Raw genomic sequence first — 22,437 nt, 5'->3', positions numbered from 1 at the left:
AACTGCCCCATGAAAAAAGCAGACCGCAAGACAGGTGGTGGTGGTTACATATTCCAAACAATGAAGAAGTCAATCCATACCATCGGTTCAAGAAGTTGCTTTCCTTCTTCCCTCTATTCATTCTTCCTTCCGCCACTCGTCGTCATTCAATGATACAAGGATATTTTGCCCTCGTAACGAGAAGCCTCAATGGAAAAGCGTGGGTGCCACCCTCGGCTTCTCAGCAGGAACCTGGCCCGCCTCATACTGCAGAATCAAGATGTGTTAGTCCAGTGTCTCCTTTCAAAAAAAAAAAAAAAAAAAAAAAAAAAAAAAAAAAAAAAAAAAAAAAAAAAACCGTCGGCAATGCGCAAGGTAGGTGCAGACAACGTACCTCCAAAAAATCGGTCGCAGTGATCAGGAGCATGAATGCCTCCGCCAGCTCGTCAACCCTCTCCTCCAGCGCCGCCTGTGCTTCCGCGTCATCCTGGCGCCCCCCTCCTCCCCCTCTCGCCACGACACTGCCGCCAAACAGGCTGGTCCCATTCCCCTGCCCCTGCCCCTGCCCCTGTCCGCCGCCGATGCCCATCCCAATCCCCGCGCTCCGCTTGAGCGTATGCACAACCAGCATCCGGTGCTGCGTCAGGAAACGCCGCCCCTGCATCACGTTGTGCGCGCCGCGCGCGAGCACCGCCGCGCCGACGATGCGCGCCAGCGCCACGAGCAGCGTGTAGTGCTTCTCGAGCGCGCGGGTATCCCGGGCGTCGACCTGCAGCTCCGGGTCCGCGGCGAAGACGCCCGCGATCTCGAGGGCGCGGAACAGGTTCGCTTGGAGGATGTACTTTGCGCCGGGTCGCGTCTGGGCAATCTGCAGGAGGAGGGCGAGCTTAGCGGAGAGGTATTGTTCGGTTTGCTGTTGGGTAACCGAATTCGGGGGGGCCGAGTTGGTGGGGGGGCTGATGACGGAGAGCCAGTCGGTGAGGATGGTTTTCAGGGAGTCGACGAGGACCCCGAGGAAGTTGAGACGGTTGAGAGATTCGATGATGGTCACATCGTCGTCCGAGCGCCGCGAGGTGTGGACGAGTGCCGAAAGGAGGACGGTAGCGGCGGTTTGGCAGGTAATATCACTACCGTAAGCGTCGTCGCAGATCACATTGAGGAGGCGGTCGCCGTGGAGTTGGATTGCTTTTAAGGTTTTGGCACGGGCAGTTGCGAGACCGCGGCTGCGAGGCCCTGGCGCGGCCGTGGCGTCTCTGTCGACAACGGCGGTGAGGTAGCGGTAGCAGATGCCGTAGTACAGCGAGCGGAGTTCGGCACTGCCTGCCCACTTGCTAATGGAGCTGAGACAGACCTGGAAGAGCTGGAAGAGCTTGTCGCTGATGAGGTTTCCAATGGCAGATCTCTCTCTTTCCACTGCCGAGCTGGAGCCGTCGTCATCATCGTCGAGGTCGAGCTTAAAAAGGAGCACTTTGGCAACTCGCGCAAGCTCGAATGCTTCGGCGTGGCTCAGCGTGCTGTAGGCCTCGAGGGTTGGCAGGATGGCCTGCAGTGCTTGCAGCAGGAAGGCCATCTTATGCGTGCCCTTGAAGTCGTTGGCTTCGAACATCACCAGGAGCAGGTTGGCCCACGCCCTGAGCAGGGTGAGCCTCGCCGCGCCGAACAGCTTCTGACGGTTGGTAAATGTCAAGTACTCGACCAATATTCTCTCTTCGGTCTCGATGGCGTCCAGATGCTGCTGGGTCATTACTTGAAACGAGTCCCTGAACTCGTTCCGCTTCAGCGCGATGGTCTCCCGTACTTTGCGAATGTTATACTGTAACCCCGCCTCTGGATGCTCGACGGCGGACGGTCTGAGGTCGAGGTCCTTGTAGAAGACAAATTGCGGCGGCGGAACGTCCCAGTTGGCGTCGGGATTGAGGAAGTCAAAGAAATCAAAGATGTTGGCGAGGCTCAAAGGCTCCTGGTTGTCCATCTTGATCGTGCCGTTCAAGGCGTCGAAGATCTGGCGCTTGACGGAGGGTATCCTGTTCTGCGAGACGCTGCACAGCTCTTTGCCGATGTACTCAAAGATCATGGCTCGCGTCCCAAGATAATCGATATACGCCACCGATGCGTTTGAGAGCAGGAACTCGGGGTTGTCCGCCTGCAAGTCGTCCCATCTCAGGTCCGGCTGGATCTGGATCTCCCTCAGAAGCATGTGGAAGAGGAAGTTGGTGGCTCTCAATTCGTCCATAACCAGAGTGGCAGATAGTGGAGACTTCCAGAGAATCTGCAAGATGCGCAGGATCCGGTACTTCAAGGTGATCAGGTACCCGCGCATGCCGTGCTCCTCCTCGTACACCGAGATTTCAATGGCGATATTGAGAAGACTGTGGAATAGTGATTTCTGAGCGTCAAATGCCCCCCTCGGCTCGATGGTTAGCCGGTTCAGCTCGCAGTGGAAACCGAGGAGGAGGTGCGCGATGGTTGGCTGGTCGGGCGTCGCCTTGAGGCACTCGTAGATGAAATCCAGAATGAACAGCTTGATCACGTAATTTTCCGACTCGGCCTCCAGAACCGGGTCCAAGGGGGCAGAGATATTTGCGGCGAGCGACGCGGCGATGGTATGCCCCTCCCCGTCCTTCTCAAGTTGGACGATCGCTTTATTCCGGTGCCCAAGACGGCCGGTATCCGGGTTCCACGCCGAGATGATCCTGGGGGACGTAGAGATCTTCTCGAGCAGTTTCAGACAGGCAAGGGTCAACTCACTGTGGCCGAGATTGCAGTACTTGCCCAGGTCGACCACCAAGCCGAGGTGGCTCAAGATACCGTCCTCGAAGGAGGAATACGCGGCGTTGGCCACCGAAGCGCGTCGTTGCTTCTCCGACTGGATGAGAGGGCGCACAAGGTGCAGATAAGTCTCCTGTAGGTCGAGAGCCTTGATCATGACTTGGATGCCCCGTAGAATGCTGAGAACCAAAGGCGAGTCGGGAGATGCGCTGCCTAGACTGACGGGATCTTGGTGGATAGTGCGAATGAGGGCGTTGACAACCTTTTCGTTGAACAGCCACTCCATGACGCGGGCGAAGGGATGAAGGCGAACGTATGTGGCCAGATCGGTAGTCGGCATCGCCACGTCAATGGCAATATTGCTCTCATTACCCAAGATGATCAAGTCCTCGTTGAAAGTCGACAAGCAAGTTAAGGCGAATTCGAGACAGCTGAGGCGCAGCGCTCTGAGCTGACCAGGGTCTGCAAGCTCCTGGGACTTCTGCGAGAAGACGCGGAAGACAAAGTCGACGTAGGGCTCCATCCCGGGCGCGCGTATGTTACTCCCCAGATCCTCGGGGAACGTCAGGCTGTCGTTCAGCCCCTCGGGGCCATCAAGAGGGGCGAAGAGGGACGCGAGAAGCTGAATGAACGCGTTCGACTCTTCGAAGCCACCGCTAAGGTCGTTTAAGATGGCTTCCATGTGACCTTCCGGGGTGAGAGGCTGCCCGAGGTATGTCACCCTCTGCTGGGCTCCCGGGTTAGGCAGGGTGTTCGTTGCCCACGCATCGACATATCTCCAGAGCGCTTCGCTTTCGGGGGCTTGTTTTTGCGTCATCAAGGCTTTCAGGACGTAGAAGATGCAAGCGCGGAGCCGAGCCGGTAGTGGACCATCTCCAAGCCTGAAGAGCGTATCGACCAGCCGCATCTCCTCGTCCATCAACATCCTCTGCCGGGCAACCTCGCTCTCTGTTGTCAGCTTGGCAATCAGTCTCAAATAGCACTCCAGCATCAAAGCAGACTCGGGCTCCGTCTCGGCCAAGTCAGCTCCAGGTTTACTGGGGCGTTGCATGACCTGGGCCTGTGCCGGCGCTGGCTTATCACGAAGCTGTCTCGTAAAATAGTCCAGCTCTTTGAAGATTTGGGACCACGTCAGTGATTGAGAGCGCTTCATCTTGCCGGAAGATTGGTGGCCCTCGTCTAGCAGAAACATGTGAGCAGCCGTTGCACATTCCTCATTGTCCGAGAGGCACTGCAGCATTTCGCAAAACGCGCTCACAAGCGGAGTGGATGCTCGTCTTGACGCCCAGTGCAAGAAGCCGGCCAGGTTGCTATCTGGATCCTCCCAGAAAGACATGGCCGCGTCGGGTCGCCCTTCGTAGGCATATGAGACGATTATCAGGAAGCGCTCGAGATCAAAGTCTTGCTCGTGGTTTTGGCTGAGCTGTCTCTGCTCATCCTCCTCGGTTCTTAGTTTTCGAAGCATATCTGGAAGGTTGGAGATGCAAGCGTCCACGAATCCCTCCAAGTGTACCATCAAGCTCTGCTGGAGAAAGTGGCTGAAAGGGAAGGGATCCGAAGCCAGGGGAGGAGACTTCCGCTGGAGCCATTGACGCATTCCCAGGCGCGACGGGTCCTGCCATTCCTGGGCCCTACAATCAGCAGCCACAGCTAAGATGAAGTCGAAGGCACCCTCCTTTAGCGCCTCCATGAATTGTTTGTTCCTCTCCTCGTCTTCCTCGTCGAGGTTGATCCCCTGAAAGTCGTAGATGGTGTCGTCCAAGTACCATTCACTGTACTCGGCAATCCACCATGCCCGGACGGCGGCGCCAAGATATGGAAGGGCCCAGGCGTCGTCGGTCGGCTTGATGACTACCCCATTCAGCTGGCGGGCTTGCTGGAGATCGCTCACTCCCTCGGTGGAGCCGAACGCTGAGATATACGCCGCGAGGACTGGGAACAGGTGCACTAGAGAGAGAGAGGCACATTAGCGAGGTTTTGGAGCACTATGAACGGTGCAGTCTCCCTTACCGAGAAAGTGGTCGTACTTGTCAACCTTCCTCAGGGTCTCGATGAAGTCTTGAAAATCTTTGACGGTCGCATGACGTTTCTCGACGGCGGCGTGTAGAATTGCTGCCAGATACTCGTGCTGCTCCACGAGGCTTGCGCGCGAGAAGTCGAACGTTTCTTGGTTTTCCGGCGCCCGCACGAGGTCGGCCTGCTGCAGCAAGCTCCGCCCCGTGGCCTTCTCCATCATGCTATGCAGCATGGACCGCACACTCTGCATGGCCTCCATGAACCTCGGCACGGCCTTCTTCGCAGCCTCCCCCGCCCTTGACCCAGGTGGCGGAATGCCAAACACCTTCTCCTCGGCAATGGCGCCGAAGGAGTCCTGTAGCCCGGGTTCGAGCTCGTCGTCGGCCGCTATCTCGCAAATGAGGCGCATGCAATCGAGAAGGTACCTGCGCTCCTGGTGGAAACGAATGACGGCGCATTCCCACAACGGACGGCTTTGCGTCTCGGTGTCGCCTTCGGAATCGCAGTCCAGCAGAATCCTCGCCGCCTCCAGTTCGTCCAGGTCCAGGTCGTCGGCAACCTTGAGGCAGTCATTGACGAAGTCATCGTTGATCGCGTACTCGTCTTCGTCAATCTTGACCTTCCCTAAACCCGGCCGTCAGCATCCAATTCTCGCCCACAAGATATCTTTTTTTTTCTTTTTTTTTGAGTGGTGGGCCCGTACCAGTCCCTAGGGATTGCCTGTGGGCTGAGTTTCGCGGAGGCTTATCGATCAGCTTTTTGAACGCGTCGGTTTGCGCGTCCAGGAGCTGTTCCAGGGCCGGCAGGCCCTCGTACCGGTGCTGGCGGACAGCGACCAGCTCCCCGTGCAGGGCTTGAAGGGCCTCGAGTGCGCGCAGTTCAGACATGGTCGGCGGGGTGAAGGACGGTGCTGCGCATTCTCTTGGAGCCGCAACCGCGTTTCTGGAGCTCAGGGTCCTCGGGGTACTCGTAGTCGTCGGACGATACCTAATGTGTCAGTGGGAGCGGTCGTCCGGTAGTTGGGCCCTCAGCACGCAAAAGACCCGGGCGGCCTGGTCGATTGCTGAGGCGATGGTTGTAAGTGGAATTGTCAAGTTTTCGAAGTTTGGCGATCAAGAAGCCGTCCCGCGCCAAATTGCCTGCCGATTGGCGCCAAACCTCGCTGCAGTCAACAAAAGAATTAGGCGGTGAGCCGTTCTGCCGCCGCCCATGCGGAATGGATCAAGCTAACTTAGTGTAAAGTGCCAACGGTGGAGCTCTGAGCTCTGAACGGCTCGTGGGCCGGCTTTGCCCTGGCTGCAGCGTGCTAATGCTGCGGGCTGAGTATTGGTCATAGCTCCTTCCTACCCGGGCTCCCGCCCGCTGGAGGGAGGAGGAGAAACCAGTAAACGGACTCGGGCAGTTGCCCATTCCTCAGTCAGACAAAGGCGGCAGGCAGCCTTTCCGAGCGCTGAAGCCGGGGAACCACAGCAGGACTTTCATTGAACCCGAAAACTTACAAGGAAAAGAACTTTCAGGTTACCAACTACCAACTACTAGTAGGTGCTATCTTTTAGACCATCCAGTCCTGGGTACCCAGTCGATGCTGTCCAACTTTCCTCCTGGTTCCCATCCCAGAGCTAAATAGCTCCAAAAAAAAAAAAAAAAAAAAAAAAAAAAAAGGCCTGAGCCTGAGCCTGAGGCCTGACAGAACACCCATGTTGCGCGCGGTTGCTTTTCCGACCCAGTGCAGCAGTGCCTTGTTGGATTCCGGGCTTACTTTCGACCTTCTGTTTCGGCAACCCGAGTGCTCTAGGGAGGCTGGTTCCCGTCATCAACACTTCTACTCGGGTGCACTGCTTGCTCTCCGAAAAGTGCTAAAGCCGTTCGACAGGCCCTAGTTGTTGTTGACCTATGAAACCAGACCGGTTAATTGTTTACTTCTCGGCAACACAAACGGATCGCTCAACGAGACCAATAACCTGGCTCAATCCAAGTGTAAACCTCAAGATCACCAGCCTTCACGGCTGGTCCCTCTCCAGACTAACAAGGCAAAATGCCACCGCCACCACATACGTACGGTGGTGACACGATCAACCTTAAACAGCTCGCTAGTAGGTCACACGTCAATTGAATACTGGTCCGAGCAAGACAGTAGTCAGGTTTCTAACGCGAAACACACCTCACAGCCCAGCTCACCAATGGAAAAGTCAAGACTCGGACGGACGCCATCGCAAGTGAGTTGCAGCCTCTCCATGAGCACACGAGCCCTGGGACGTCTTCAATGTCGGAAACGTGTAGCTGACCAAACTCTGATCCCCAGCGTTACTCGCTTACTTTGATGCCGTTGACCGTGGGACGACGAGGTATTTGCTTGGTTTCCCCGGCCGACCCCCCTTTCTCGCCTCGCTCGCTGACCCTGCCAGAAATCCACTCGACGACAAGGCCTACCACTCTCTCTATGAGGCCCTGTTCAGCTGTGCTCTCCTAGAGAAGGAGACCTACTTCAGCACCAAAAAGTCACCGCAATCTGCTGCAAGGCTAGGAAAGTGTGCCCAGGCTCTGCGGACGGCCGTCCGCCATGGGGTGGCCAAGGTCAAGCGCAAGACGGGCAAGGCTCTTGTCGACCACATCACGCAGATTCTCCCGGGACCCGAAGACAGCTACATCGCTCCTCTGCTCACTGACTACGTCAAAGCCCTCGGTACCTTTCTCGACTTCCCGGCCAATGTCGAGAACCTTGCCATAAGCGACTCCTGGGACACATGCGTCGACTTTTGCATCGACGCCCTGTCCCGCTACCTCGAAGCTGGGGACCGGGACAGCGGGTTTTCATCTCGCGCCTCTCCGGCGCCGGGCGCGACCACACGGTCCGGCTCTGTTGCGCTGTCGCAGGGGTCCGGTCAAATCGGGGGCCAGGTCGCGATCGAGTTCCTGACATGCGTCAACCTGCTCGTAAGCGCCCCAAACGCCCCAGTGTCGAGAAAGGCGGACAGAATCTCGAACGTCGTGCTCCACATTTTCCAACTCCGGCAGATGAAGATTGGCGAGCTCCAGAAGGTAGCCTTCTCGATCTGCAACCTCGTTCTCCAACGCACCCAGGCCGAAGACATCACGCTGTCCAAAAGGCTGGTCATCAGTCTAGTCCCCCTGGTTTCGTATTGGTGGCAGCCCCGTGCATCGTCACGAGACGCTCTGCTCAACTCTGTCCGCGACGAGATGCTCAAGACGATTTATGCCATGCACGTATACATCGAGGGCTTGCTTCGAGAGGCCGTCGGCGAGACCTTTCTCCAGGACGTCGAGGACTTGTTAGAGTCCCTGTGGTCCGACTACTCCAAACGGGAGGACCGCGCCCGGCTTCAGCTGGACGACGTGACCTTCACGAGCATGCGGTTACCCGCAGATCACCCATCCACCGCCGTGTTTAGCCTCCGTCCTTATGACCAGGCGGGCGAGCAGAACTGGGCCCTTCTTGAACTTCTTGCCGTCCTGGAAGCCGCATACTCGCGGTACTCCCAGCGAGAACACAGTCAGCAGAACCCCGATCATGGCCAGGCCCGGAAGAGACGTCGCCTCGCCGGCAGTTCTAACAGGATGCTCCAAAAGCTCAAATCACTGGATCCTGCCGTCCGTCTGTCCGCTCTGCAGCTCTTGCCGTTCCTCCTCAAACAGCGGGAGCCTTCACTCGAGGATATTGTTGAGACCATAGCGGAATTATCAAAGTCCGTTACGGCGAAAGAGGGCACAGTGGCGTCTTGGGCGATGATTGCCTGTTCCGGGTGAGTGCTGGAGCATCTCGACGCCGACTTTGGTTCGCGGTGAGGCTAACGAAGCAAAGTTTTGCCGCGCACGAGGCATCACGACATGCATCTCTCAGCTCATCTTGGAGACAGTTCTGGCACCTTGGTGTACGGGCCTTGGCTCTACCCCCCGTTAGCCGTGCTGCGTGCGTCCTCCTCAATTCCATTTTGAAGGCGAGACTCGTGCCCAGGCACGAGCTCGCAGACGACGTCAACCAGATCGTCACGACCGCCGACATCAGCGGTCCGTCAGTGCTGGTCGACTCATCCCTCAATCTCATGCTCACCCTGCTTCGCCTTCGCAACAACATGTTCCCCAACGCGAGTCAAGCCACCTCGAACCACATCATCCGTTGGGTGTTTGTGCGATGGAGTCCAGGTGAGTAATTCCCCGGTTCGCAACAGGGATAGTACTGCTCTGACTTGCCCTGCAGCCGAATTGACATACGCCTCCTTTCACGCCAGGCACGCAACACCGTATGATATCAGCAACCTCCTCAAGGCATGCTACGGGGCTCCAGCTTTCGCCATGCCAGCGCCTCTCCAGTTGTTTGGCGGGCCCATTGCCCAGTTCTGGAAGAGCCAAGCAGAAATCCATCACTTTGTCCGGTACCTGCTCCTCCTGGATCAGGAGGACGCGGCTCCCCCAACCGGCCCGACGAGCTCGGCCGAGGAGCAGCTGGCTGATGCCCCTCAGGTTACCGATCCATCCGGGTCGCATGCAGCAAGACGAGTGGCACTCGAGTTGCTCTACCCAAAGATCGAAGAGCTGCATCAGCTGGCGGAGTCATGGCAGAAGCGGGGGGGAGAAGGCGCAATGCCCATTTCTACCGAGCGACTGCAGAGCATTGTTCTTGCGTGCCTTACTGGAGCTCTCCTGCTTCCTGAACTCGCCAACCTGAATTCGTCCGCGTCCAGGGATCTCGAAAGCACTTTATTCGGCATTGTTGATGCCACCCTCAAAGTGATCCTGAACGCCCCCCCGGGAGAGAATCTCTTTGACATGGTTCTAATGTTGTCGGCCCCCTACATCCCCCCAATTACGGAGAAGGAGCTGGTTTCGTTGAAGAGAGACAGGCCGCATCTGCTCAAGTTTTTCGGGAAACTCTCCGAAGCGCTACAAGAAAGCTCCCGCCGAGAAGCCTCCTTGCGAAACCCCGATACCGTCGATATTGACGACGATTTTGAATCCCAAACAAGCCAAAACAGCTCATCATCAAAGAATAGAACCCTACCGAGGAGGGATATACTGTTGTCTCATACACCGGAGGCTTTTTACCTGGAGACCGCTCTACGAATCCACCTTGTCGACGCTATACGCTTAGACGATGGCCAGATTGGACGCGTCCCGGAGTCCATTGTCGATCAGCTCGTCGAACTTCCAAAAGAGCAGTTCCTATCCTGCCGGCTCTTCATGCGAGAACTCTTCACTTCGGACGCCATAACTTCCCTTGATTCCGCTATCAGAATCTTGGAAACCGCAGCCCGACTGGTCAGCAGGTACGAGTTCTGGTGCTGTGAAGTGGCGTTGTGCACCTGTCTCGACACCATGGATAGTTTCATCAGCATGTGTACCGATGAAAGCCTGGAAATCTACGTCATGGCGGGGGATCTTTACCATCACTTGGTGAAAGTCTCGCTACCCAACAACTCGCTGTCGCCAGCCGCGCAAATCCGCCTCTGCAGCTTGCTTCTGCACCTGTTGGAGGTCAAGCCAACTTACGCCTCCACCCTGAACCTGCCGTCTTGTCGATCTACCCTCATGAACCTTCTGCAAGAGGGGACCATGGATATCAAATACTTTATCGGACGCCATATCCCCAAGATTTTCGGGCTGTACGTCCTCAAGACGCACGACGACATCTTTCTCGACATTCTACACAACCTACCTTCTGATCCAGGGGTAACCGAGGGGATCGCGTTTCGACTTTTCGCTCTCGCAGAACTTGCTTGTCGATGGCCCACTCTCCTGCGCCGGTGCATCTACCACATCTTCGAGACGCCGGGGAAGATTTCTCAGTCAGCGGAGTATGCAGCTAGTTGTTACAGGAGGATCTCGCGCACGTTACAGCTCACTGGGCCCCAAGAGCTCTTCAGACTCTTCGCGCCCCAGTTGCTGTATACCTGGCTCGAAGACGGCTCGATTCAAGAGATCCCCTTCAACATATTCGGATTCACGAGCCTCCGCGAACTCCTCCAACACGCCCAAACAGAGGCTGCCGCCATCATGTTCATGCGCGGACAGGAGAGGGAAGCGCTTGAGCTGGCGCAAACGCTGGGTCTGACCCCCGAACAACTGGTCCAGCAGAGCTTTACCAAGATCATTGCTTATAGCATCGCGCACGACATAAGCGTTCCGGGTGGCGCAGACTACGTGACTGGCGAGAGCCGGCTCAGGAAAATTCTTGGGAAGGAAGAATTCCTCGCAAACGTCCACCTCAACTTTGCCGACATCATAGCCACCTTCTTTGACACGTTCGACCAGGAAGACCCCATCGAGAAGGCGTTCCGGCGAGACGAGCGGTTTTCATACGCCGCAAACACCATGGAGGAGATCAAGAAGCTTGGGCATCTTCCTGCTGCTCTCCCTCCGAATCAACAGCCGACATTCAGGGCGAAGTACCTGCCCAGGGAAATCCTTCATTTGTGCAGCCGGACGCCATACGAGCCCGAGACGCTTTGGACCCCTGCTCTTGTCGTCTTCGTGGCCCGAAAGCTGCTCAATACGATACACCCAGCGCTCGGTCCACTGCACGCTTGTTCGGTTTTACGCAAGATCCGTGTCCTCATATGTATGGCCGGCAACCATGCGACGTCGGCATATCCCATACAGATGCTGCTTCATTCCCTGCGAGCGTTTGTGGTTGACCCCGAGTGCGCCGATGATGCTCTGGGTGTCACTCAATACCTCATCATGAAAGGAGACCATCATCTCAGGCAAACTCCGTCATTCCTTGCCGGCTATGCCCTCTCTATTCTAGCGGACCTTCGCGTCTTCCTCGAGTCAAGCCAGTCAAGCACGACTCAGGAGAGCCAGTTCAAAGCGACCATGACAAAGGCCCAGCTTTTCCACTCGTGGTTCTCCAAATACCTAGCCAGCTATGATTCCCCTGCTTTCCAGGACGAAGCTCAGAAGCTCGCTTTCAAGTCCATCACGCAGTCCGCTGCTCAGATTCGAGCTTCGGGCAATGCGGAAAAGGGAACCCACGAGAGCAACCTGCTCCTAGAGATCCTGGAGGATTGGGATCGCGAGAACCGGCTCCTAAACGAGCCAGCACGAGATGTCGCTTTATCCATGCTTTGCGGGATCTTCAAGGTTCCGCCATCCCGTCAGCTCGATGTCATCGGCACTGACGACGACGCATTGAGCCACGCCGCCGTAGTGTGGAAGAGCTGCGCCTCGCAGCGATTGAGCGGGGAGTACCTCGCCTGGGCCGGGCGGGTTCTCGGCCGCTCGTTTGCGGCATCCGGCGAGGTTCCAGACGAGCTCTTGCGCGAGTCTCGTCTCAAGGAGTACCGCCGGCTTTCGTTGGACATTGGCGGGTCGGAAGAGGGGTTATTGAACCTGATTGAGGCGCTCACCGTCAGCGGCGACTGCTTCACGGCTGGCCTGGCCGAGGCTGCTCTGCGTACCGTTGTCTCGGACGCCGTGAGCGACGACAACCACGACCTTCTCGGCGCTTGCCAACAGAGTCTTGCCGAGCCGCTGCTGATTTCGTCCAACTGGGATCCTTATCGGACACCCAAGTCCGATGAGTACAAGGTGGACGCGGTTTCCGAGGAGGAGGTTTTCTCGGCCAAAGATTTGGAGAGTCCAAACTGGTCGCAGCAACTCGCGACGCTCTTGGCCCAGTCAGTGCCCGAAATTGTGACATTGAGGGTGCTTCCGCCCATCCTTAGCAAGGTAAAGGGATTTGCGGAGCGAGCGTTTCCCTTTGTTGTTCATCTCGTTTTGACCTACCAACTGGACAAACAACAAGGAGTCAAGCGACGACTTTCGGCGGCGCTTGAAGAGTGGTTGAACTCGACGTCTGATTCGGCCAAGGAGAACTTGAAGCTACTCATCAATACTATCCTCTATCTGAGGACCCAACCTCTGCCAGGAGAAACCTCGATCGCGGACCGGAGTCACTGGCTGGAAGTCAACTTGTCTAGCGCGGCAGCTGCTGCCACGAGGTGTGGCATGTTCAAGGTCGCTCTCTTGTTCGTCGAGCTTGCCAGCTCCGAGTCATCCAGGGGCTCACGGCGATCCTCTGCACTCAGGGCTGAAGACTCCAGCGAGGTCTTGTTGGAAATATTCGAAAATATCGACGATCCGGACGCGTACTACGGCCTCAACCAGGAAGCCTCTCTATCCACCGTCGTGGCTCGTCTGGAGTACGAGAACGACGGAAGCAAAAGCCTCGCCTTCCGCGGTGCGCAGTACGACAGCCACTTACGGAGCAGGGACTCGGCCTCGCGACAGGATGGCCAAGCTCTCATCAAAGCCCTCAGCAACCTCGGTCTCGCCGGCTTGTCAAACTCCCTGCTCCAGGCCCAGCAAAGCTTGGACGGCTCTTCCGACTCGCTAGATGGGACGTTCACCACGGCCAGGAGGCTCGAGATGTGGAACCTCCCCGCTCCGTCAACCAACGACAACTGGGCTGTCACGGTGTACAAGGCCTACCAGAGCATGCATCAAGCCCCCGACATTGACGCTGTCAGGGCTGTTATTCACGACGGTTTAAGGAGCACCGTTCGTCATCTCACCAGCCGCAGTCTCAACAGCTCTACGTTGCGCCACCAGCTTGGGGCACTGGCAGCGTTGGCGGAACTCGACGACGTGCTGAATCTTTCCGATCAGTCTGAGCTAGAGCAGGCGCTGCAGGACTTTGAAAAGCGATCCAAGTGGATGATGAGTGGAAGGTGAGAACTTCTCCGCTTAGCGGGGGAATCTGGCAACAGACGCTGACGATGACAGATACGCCGATGTTGGCCAGCTCCTGTCGTGCAGGGAAACGACACTGAGCATGTGGAGCCAGCATCACAGGCTGAGGGCGGCGAGACTGACTCCGGCAGATGCTCGCCTTGTCCAAATTCGTGGAATGTTGCTCTCATCCAATATTTTCCGCTTCCACCGATCTCATCAGGAAACTTTGAATCTGTCGACAACGCTCACCGATCTCATTCGGTCGAGCGAGTCATTGGGCCTCAGCGTCGATGCTGCTATCAGGATGGAGACTGCCAACTCGTTGTGGGACCAAGGAGAGATGATTACTTCGATCCGGATGCTGCAAGCCATCGACAAAGACTCGTCCCTGAAGAAGCAGACAGTTCCGGTTAGCCGGCCGGATCTCCTGTCAAAGATCGGGTACCAAGTCTCGGTTGCCAGACTGGAAAGCCCGGACAGTATCCAAAAGAAGTATCTCGAGCCCGCGCTCAAAGAGCTGAGGGGCAAGATCGAGGGAAAGGAGGCCGGCCGGGTGTTCCACCAGTTCGCCGTATTCTGTGATGAGCAGCTCCAAAATCCCGATAGCCTGGAAGATCTAGCACGCCTGCAGAATCTCAAGAAGGGCAAAGACGAAGAAGTCGAACAACTGAAGGCCCTGATCGCCAACTCTAAGGACTCGCAGCACAGGAACCGGTACCAGAGCCATCTTGCCAAGGCAAGACAGTGGCAAGACCTCGACCAACAGGAGCTCCGGCGAGTCGAACAGAGTCGATCTGAATTCCTTCGCTTGTGCCTGGAGAATTATCTGCTCTCGCTCGCGGCCTCCGACGAGCACAACAATGACGCCTTGCGTTTCATGGCCCTCTGGCTGGAGCAGTCGGAAGAGGACGTCTCAAACGAGGCTGTCAAGAAGTACATCGGAAAAGTCCCGACCCGCAAGTTTGCGCCCCTAATGAACCAGCTCTCATCGCGGCTGCAGGATCAGTCGGTTCTCTTCCAAAAGCTCTTGATCGATCTGGTTTACCGCATTTGTGTCGACCACCCGTACCACGGAATGTACCACATCTGGTCCGGCGCCAGGACCCGCGTCAACAAAGAGGATGAGGTGGCGGTTTCCCGCCAGAAGGCAACCGACAGGGTGGCTAAGGCGCTCACCAAGTCGGAGGCGGTGTCCAGGATCTGGCCGGCCATCGACCAGACGAGCAGAGCTTACCACGCCCTCGCCATGGACCGCGATCCTAACCGGTACAAAGCCGGACACAAGGTTGCGATCAAGAACTCATCAGTGGGACAAAGCTTCCTGAATATCCTTGCCAAGTACCCCATACCACCGCCGACAATGCAGATAGAGCTGTCAGCGAGCCAGGACTACTCGCATGTGCCGATGATTCACAAATTCGAGCCGGACATGTCCATTGCCTCGGGCGTGAGCGCGCCGAAGATCATCACTGCCATCGGCACCAATGGCCAGCGATTCAAACAGCTCGTCAAGGGAGGCAACGACGACCTGCGCCAGGACGCTATCATGGAGCAGGTCTTCGCCGCCGTCTCGGAGCTTCTCAAGCTTCACCGGACGACAAGACAGCGGAATCTGGGCGTCAGAACGTACAAGGTGCTCCCCTTGACCTCCTCATCCGGCCTCATCGAGTTCGTCTCCAACACGATCCCCCTTCACGAGTACCTCATGCCCGCCCACGAGAGGTACTACCCCAAAGACCTCAAGGGGTCGCAATGCCGCAAAGAGATCTCCAACGCGCAAACCAAGACCACGGAGACCCGCATCGCGGTATACCGCAAAGTCACGGAGCGGTTCCACCCGGTGATGCGCTACTTCTTCATGGAATACTTCCCGGACCCGGACGAATGGTTCCACAAGCGCACCGCCTACACCCGCACGACGGCGGCCATCTCCATGCTCGGCCACGTGCTCGGGCTGGGCGACCGCCACGGGCACAACATCCTGCTCGACACCAAGACGGGCGAGGTGGTGCACATCGACCTGGGCGTCGCGTTCGAGATGGGCCGCGTCCTGCCCGTCCCGGAGCTCGTGCCGTTCCGGCTGACGCGCGACATCGTGGACGGCATGGGCATCACCAAGACGGAGGGCGTCTTCCGCCGGTGCTGCGAGTTCACGCTCGACGCCCTGCGCGAGGAGGCCGCGTCCATCCAGACGATCCTCGACAGCCTGCGGCACGACACGCTGTACCAGTGGTCCATCTCGCCCGTGCGCATGGCCAAGCTGCAGAACGCGCGCGGCGCCGGGGAAGGCGGCGGGGGCGACGACGGCGGCGGCGGCGGCGGGGGGGCCGAGGGCGGCGAGGACGTGAGCCGCCGGGCCGGGGGCGAGAAGAAGGCAGCAAAGTCGGTCAACGAGCCGAGCGAGGCGGATCGCGCGATCGAGGTGGTCAAGAAGAAGCTGAGCAGGACGTTGAGCGTCATGGCTACGGTGAACGACCTGATCAACCAGGCGACGAGCGTGTCGAACCTGGCGGTCTTGTATTCCGGTAAGTCTCTTCCCTCCCATATTGCCGTCCGAAACTTTCCCGCTTCTCTTCCTTCGGTGGGATAAACGCTAAACGCTCTGCAGGTTGGGCGGCCTATGCTTGAATGTGTCGTGGGAGGGGGAGGACGAGCCAAAGCGTGTGGATATCCTTCGATTGCTGAAACATATTGCCATGTATGTACTCATTTGCATCTCCTGTTCGTCTTTAAGCTCACATGGCGGATGTATGTATGCTGCTGCCGGCGAATTTGGTACATACAATGCGGATTCTAGAGTTCTCTTCGAGTCCTAGGCAAGTCAGATACCAGGGAGCGTCTGGTTTGCTCTAATTACCTCCATGCTCTCGCTGTGTGCACAGTATTGGATCCGAAGCGGAACGTGCACCTCTTCTCTGCGTCATCAAGTATTGTTCCAAGTTCGAAATCTCCTCCACGCTGACCTGTAATGTAACAATTGAAAAAAAGCAAAGAACGCCTACTTGCTCATGCCCATCCAACCAAATTTATACATCCCATATCCCAACCCCGCCTCACCTCTTTCTTCCCCTCCCCCGGGGGAGATGGGTCAGGGGAGCCAAAACTCGGCTGGCAAAAGCACATTACACCGGAAGAATCCCAACACGTCCCAAGACCTGGCCGAGCGTATCCCCCTGTCCGCCTGTCCCGGGACATAGGGGCCCACCAGACCGGCCTTCTCGGAACTCCCGGAGCCATCCCCCCCAACCAGGCTCTCACGCTCCTCCTCCCCCACCGTTTGCTCCCCCTCCCATGCCCTTCAACCTCGCCATCACCCTCTCCCGATGCGCGCGATTCTTCAGATGCACCTCGAAATTCTGCACCGTCGTATCCGGCCCGGCGGTGTACGACTTGCCCGGGCAGTCGCGGCACCGGATGCGGGGTAGCCAGGCAAACTGGATGTTGGCGGGGATCGGCTCGCCCGGCTGCAGGGCGAGGGGCAGGGAGACGAACGAGTTGGTCTCGGTGTTGATGGCGCAGTAGCGCATGATGGCCTCGAACGAGTCGTTCGGGTACGACTTGAGGAGCGTGGCGAGGGCGGATGTTAGCCATTCGGGGGGAGGGGGCTGGATGTATAGTTTGTTGTTAGTGCTGATCTTTTATTATTATTATTATTTCAAACTTCTTTGCTCTCAATAAGGGGCTGGAGAAAGGGGGCGGACCCCCCGCCCCAGGGGGGGGGGGGGGGGGAAGAAGTTGGCGCGTACCGGTGGCTGGTTGGGGGATGTGCCGTTGGGCCCGGGTGGAGGGGCGGGGACACGGCCTATTTGACCTTGGAGAGATGGCGCGGTGTTTGGCTTCGGCGGAAGCTGTTGGTTAGACGCGGAGGGGGTGGAAGGAGGGCCCATGGAGCCGGGTGCGGTGGCGCTTGGGGCTCGTTGGTGGGCTGGGGTGGGCGTGGCGGACGAGTGTGGTGTTTGTCGGGCTCGAAGGTCGCGCATGAGCTTTCGTAGCCTCGCAGGGTTGACGCGCAGGGTGACGATGTGTTGTTGCGGTTCTTCGGTCTGTTCCCGGGTGGCTTCGCGACCAAAGCGACGGGAGGTCCGCGTTTCATGATGGTGAACGATGGCTTCGGGGGTCTCTGACCGGCCCAGGTTCGCCATGCGTTGAGCAGCTGCGCTGGCGGCACCCCGCATCCCCCTGGTCCTGGCAGTGCCTTGGAGCTGCGACATGGCGGGCGAGTCGGGGGTGGAGTCGTCGCTGTCCTCGGAGTCGGACAGCTCGCCGTCGCGGGCCGTCCTCTTGCCTCTGCCCGTCACGCCGCTGCCCAGCGTCCTCTTGAAGAGCCGGCTCTCCTCAACGTTTGGCGCTGCACCCGGCAATACCGAAGACACGATGGACGTCCGAATCGTTCTCTGTCTCTCCCTCAGGTCCGGCAGCTGAGGACCGCCGCGCCGGTTGATGGACCGCTTCTGCCTCCTCTGCTCGCGCGAAAACATGGTCTCGGTCCTCTCCAGCTCGGCTTCTGTGTTCTCGTACAGGTAAGGCGCGTAGTCTTTTGCCTGTTGCTGCGGCCTGAAAACGGAAGGCAAGGGGGTGGGGAGGAAGGCAGCCACAAGGTCTGCATCCTCGATTGGGCGGCCGTCAAAGGGATGTCCGACGCTGTATAAGCTCCGGGTGAAGAGCTGGGCCTGCTCGCGTATGCAGTGGGCAATCGCCGTTGCGAACTCGCCCGATAGGGAGAGGTCGCGGGCCATGCTGGCGGCAAACTCCTCCGGGGAGTTCATGGGGTTGTTGATGTCCCACTCGAACTGATCCACCAACGTATGGGCGCCGATGGTGATGTTGAGCTTTACGAGAATGCGCATCTCGTCGTTCTTGTAGGCCGAATACGGGAGCTCAGGGTCGAGGGCGTCCTCTTCGGAGTAGGCGAAGGGGTAAAAGTCGTTGAGCTGCTCGCGCATCTGCTGCACGACCTGGTCGTAAACGGGTTTATCGGTAGCGGGGTTCAAGCCCATGTCCTCGATCAATTGCGCAGCGAAGAGCTCGACGGATATGAGGCGCTCGTGAAGGTTGAAGGTGAAGGTGTCGCGAAGCTTGATCTTGTCCCAGTCGACGTCTATCCGGACGGGCACCAACTCCTCGTGCTGCTCTGCCTGCTTCTTCATGTCCCTCTTGGAGAATTTGAGCGGGGGCGTGGTCCTCTTTCCGGGGCGGGGTTTCTGCGACGGGTAGATGATCTGCGTTGTCGTGCCGTTCTCGGTGTAGCCGTTGCCGTAGCCGCGATAGCCCTCCCCGTAGAGCCGAGATGGATAGGCGGCGTAGAAGTCCCTGTATTGCCGGTAGTCACTCGCGCGAGCGAGCAAATCTTTTGTATCCTTTTCGAGTCTGATTTGGGCCTCCTTGAGGGCGGCCGAGTGTATCCAATCGTGTACCTGATAGCGCTCGACGACGACCTTGTTGAGCGCCTCCTTGTCGCGAACCGGCGGCGTGGTGGTCGAATCAGCCTGGGTGACGGCAGGCTGGGATGGTGCAGCGCCGGAAATCGCCGGCGCTGTTGCAGAAGGAATAGACGAAGATGCGGCGGCGTTTGTGGGTGCCGCAGATGGCGGTCCGTCGCCGTCGCCGCCAGCGGCCGATGGCACGGACACCTGCGAAGCCGCCATGATGGAGGAAAGAGGAGAGGGGAAGAAATAAGATGGGGGAGAAATGAGAGGCCGCTGCAACCGGGCAGCCGACGGGTCCGTTGATGCGCGCTGCCTTAAACGTTGGGGTCGCGTGAATCGGGATTTTGTTGCTGCGGTTGACGAGATGCGACGATGCGCTGCTGCTGGGCCTCAAGTTCACGGTGAGGCCGGCCTAGGGACGGGCGCGCGAAAGGTTAGAAGAAACGTCGAAGCGCGACTGGCCAATGGGATAATAAGCAGCGTGGGTCAGCCAGGTACGTACCAGGTTTCTTTTACTCTGGCACACTACCTGACCAACTACGAAGTTCCTTGCTAGTTGGTATTTGTATTCCTTACATAGATTACAGCGAGTGGACGTCCAAAGTACGCGGCTTCTTTACGAGTCGTTACCTAGCTTACGGATTGCGGATTCCGCAAGACTAAGCCTGAATGCCTCAAGGCACCTACCTAGCTCAGCCAAACCTTAAAGGAAGCGAGGAAGACGAAAACTGATAACAGTGGCCTCATCCCCAAACCGAGCTACATTCAAAGAAGATGAACAGCCGGATGGATATCGCACGTTCGTTACTCTTTCGTTATGAGTAATCCGCCGTTTCCGGTTGTCGAGATGTTTTCGCTGGAACCGCCCCACGCAAACAGATCGAATGAACTGCAACTTGTTGTGTATGTTACATACATTCATAATTACTAGGCTATTTGTGCCAGCAGCTTATTCGCAGGTCCTTGCAGCTCGTGCAAAGCGGAGCCCCGAGCACAAACCTAGAAACCCCTCCCCCGCCTTGACAAAAAAACAAGCAGAAAGCTCAAAATCGTCACGCATCCCCGCAGCTTGTCGCTCTCCTACCTTTTGGGCCCCCCGTTCCCCTCCCCGCTGCGGCCATCTCCCCTTGGACAATCCGGAATCTCATTGATCTTAACGCCGCCCGCTCGGATATAGCTCAAGTAGTCAAGATGGCGGCCGAATCGCAACAAATTGGTCAGTGGACGGAAACGCCCGTGTTCTTCCCGGAGTCTCTCAACTCTTTCCCTTCGCTTGCCTAGCTCGCTGTTGCAGCTTCCCCGTCCTCCCAGTCTAACCCGTCCACGCTCCCGTCACCGCCCGTCTGCCCGGATTCTGCTCGGGTTGCTCCCGCAGCTCCTGCATCTGGCCCAGTCCGACTCTGCCCCGTTCTCGCCGTCCCTGCGTGAGCTTGGCGCTGATGTCTGTGCTAGACTATACCCTCAACAACCCCGACACCCTCACCAAGTACAAGACTGCCGGCCAGATCTCGGAGAAGGTCCTGGCCGAGGTGTCTAAGCTTTGTGTCGCTGGCAGCAAGGTCGTCGACATCTGCGAGCAGGGTGACAAGCTCATCGAGGAGGAGATTTCCAAGGTCTTCCGAGGCAAGAAGATCACCAAGGGTACCTTTTAGCCCCGGTTTCCCTCCATTTGCGGCCATTCGCTGATTTGCCAATGCGTGGCGCTCCAGGCTTCTCGCACCCAACCACTGTCTCTCCTGCTGCCTTTGTCACTCCTTACACCCCGCTCAAGTCGGATGAGAAGGAGGCCGCTGTCGAGCTTCAGCCTGGCGAGCCCGTCAAGATCCAGCTGGGCGCCCAGATCGACGGGTTTGGCACCATCGTGTGCGACACCGTCCTGGCGAGGAAGGCCGATGAGGAACAGACTGTGATCGAGGGCCGGACAGCCGACCTGCTCCTGGCGACCTACTATGCCAACGAGGTCCTGCTGCGGCTGATGATTCCTCCCGGGCTTCTGGCTCAGGGCACCGACGAGGAGAAGGCCAAGGCGGCCGCTGCCAAGCCCCCGACCCAGGCCAAGATCACCAGCCTCCTGGAGAAGGTCACGCAGGCGTACGATTGCAATCTTGTCGAGAGCACTACCTCGTGGCTCTTTGACCGGAACGAGATCGAGAGCAACAAGAAGATCGTCATCGCACCCGGCGAAAACACCAAGGGCGAGGGCGTCCCCGCCGTCGGCGAGGTCTGGGGCGTGGAGGTGGGCGTCAGTCTCGGGTCGGGCAAGGTCAAGCAGTTCGAGCAGCGGACGACCCTCCACCGTCGTACCACCAACACGTATTCCCTCAAGCGACCTACTTCGCGCAAGATCCTCTCCGAGGTGCAGAAGAAGTTCGGTACCTTCCCGTTCAGCCTGCGGCAGCTTGACGACGAGCGCGACGCCAAGTCTGGTGTCATCGAGTGCGTTCGTGGGAATGTCTTCCGCCAGTATGAGGTTACGGGCGACAAGGACAACGCTCCCGTGGCCAGGCTGCTGACCACTATCGGTAAGTCCGATTCTTCAACACTGACGAGACAAAGATTCACATGCTAATCCTGCCGCAGCCATCACCAAGAACGGCATCACCAAGTTGGGTGGCCCGCCGGCTTTGGACCTGAGCAAGGTCAAGTCGGACAAGAAGATTGAGGACGAGGAGATCCTCAAGATTCTGGAGCAGCCGCTAGCCCGGAACACGGGTAAGAACAAGAACAAGAAGAAGAAGAAGAAGGCGGCCAAGAAGGCGGCCAAGGAGGAAGAGAGCGAGGAGGAAGAGAGCGATGACGAGTAAGGGCTGCAAGGGCGGATCGAGGCGGATCGAACGGGAGCGGCGCTTCTTCGTATGATCCTTGGTGTCGACATGGGCTTCTCCTTGCGGTTCTCCATCAATCTTTGCTCAAGTTGTGAGGTGGATTCTCAGTTTCGGCCAATCGATTGCCGGACGAGACAACTGGGTGAAGAGTTGTTCAGCGCAGTGCGCCTGAGTCGGCTTATCGCTCCATCCTTAAACCAGATTCCCAACGCACTCTGTCCTGCGGGAGGGGGAGAGGAAATAAAAAAAAAATGCTTGGCCTTTACACAGTTTTGGGCAACATAGCATGGTGCTAGCTATTGTGACCAGATGAATCTGCTCCGGATCGGCCATGAGAGGTGACTTGTTTTTCTCCGGTATGTAGCCTCGAAGCCGCCCTTGGGCGGGAATCGCCTGCGGTCGTTCATCGAGTTGGTTATTCAAGTGCGATCATGCATTGTGGGCAGCTTTTACACGCATTAAAGCCATTGTTCTGCTATTGTGGTTTTTGCTGATAATAGCAGAGCAGGAGGCATCCCCTGAGGCGGGTGATCCCTAACTCGATTGTTTTCGATCCCTCCCCTTCCGCTTCCTTTTCCTCTTGCATTTCCCGCAGCACATCCCACTTCCGTTTCGATATTCGAGCCATCATCCAACCCACCCCCTATCCTCTTCTCACACACTTCTCACTTCCACACTTGCCAAATTTTTGTTCCGTCATTCTAAGGTTGGCGAGAGTGATAAAAGGGGAG

General features: G+C 57.6%; 4 protein-coding genes across 4 annotated transcripts; 2 read left to right on the top strand and 2 right to left on the bottom strand.

Annotated features, from left to right (window-relative positions):
• Positions 1-186: 186 nt before the first annotated feature.
• On the bottom strand, positions 187-5,651 carry P884DRAFT_190896 (nucleoporin Nup186/Nup192/Nup205; the record flags this gene model as incomplete). Its single annotated transcript, XM_069437547.1, has 4 exons — positions 187-246; positions 374-4,695; positions 4,759-5,388; positions 5,468-5,651. 4 exons carry the CDS (start codon positions 5,649-5,651, stop codon positions 187-189), a joined length of 5,196 nt encoding a protein of 1,731 aa, XP_069301509.1.
• Positions 5,652-6,513: 862 nt separating this feature from the next.
• On the top strand, positions 6,514-16,244 carry P884DRAFT_233818 (uncharacterized protein). Its single transcript, XM_069439896.1, has 8 exons — positions 6,514-6,857; positions 6,933-6,980; positions 7,067-7,109; positions 7,170-8,525; positions 8,585-8,925; positions 8,981-13,451; positions 13,507-15,980; positions 16,064-16,244. The coding sequence occupies exons 1-8, from the start codon at positions 6,800-6,802 to the stop codon at positions 16,081-16,083; spliced, it is 8,811 nt and encodes a 2,936-aa protein (XP_069301508.1). The 5' UTR covers positions 6,514-6,799; the 3' UTR covers positions 16,084-16,244.
• A 465-nt stretch (positions 16,245-16,709) lies between these two features.
• Positions 16,710-19,269, bottom strand: P884DRAFT_288558 (SNF5-like protein; the record flags this gene model as incomplete). The annotated part of the gene is made up of 2 exons (XM_069443960.1): positions 17,202-19,269; positions 16,710-17,060 (listed from the first exon to the last, which is right to left on the bottom strand). Exons 1-2 carry the CDS (start codon positions 19,098-19,100, stop codon positions 16,710-16,712), a joined length of 2,250 nt encoding a protein of 749 aa, XP_069301507.1. The 5' UTR covers positions 19,101-19,269.
• A 781-nt stretch (positions 19,270-20,050) lies between these two features.
• P884DRAFT_233811 (peptidase M24, structural domain-containing protein) lies at positions 20,051-22,118 on the top strand. Its single transcript, XM_069439895.1, has 3 exons — positions 20,051-20,522; positions 20,591-21,403; positions 21,462-22,118. The coding sequence occupies exons 1-3, from the start codon at positions 20,321-20,323 to the stop codon at positions 21,683-21,685; spliced, it is 1,239 nt and encodes a 412-aa protein (XP_069301506.1). The 5' UTR covers positions 20,051-20,320; the 3' UTR covers positions 21,686-22,118.
• The last annotated feature ends 319 nt before the right edge of the window (positions 22,119-22,437 follow it).

The sequence above is a fragment of the Thermothelomyces heterothallicus genome (assembly GCF_042370625.1).
Source record: "Thermothelomyces heterothallicus CBS 202.75 unplaced genomic scaffold P884_scaffold_1, whole genome shotgun sequence".
Classification (NCBI taxonomy): Eukaryota; Fungi; Ascomycota; class Sordariomycetes; order Sordariales; family Chaetomiaceae; genus Thermothelomyces; species Thermothelomyces heterothallicus.
This window is presented reverse-complemented; position numbering and strand designations above follow the sequence as displayed.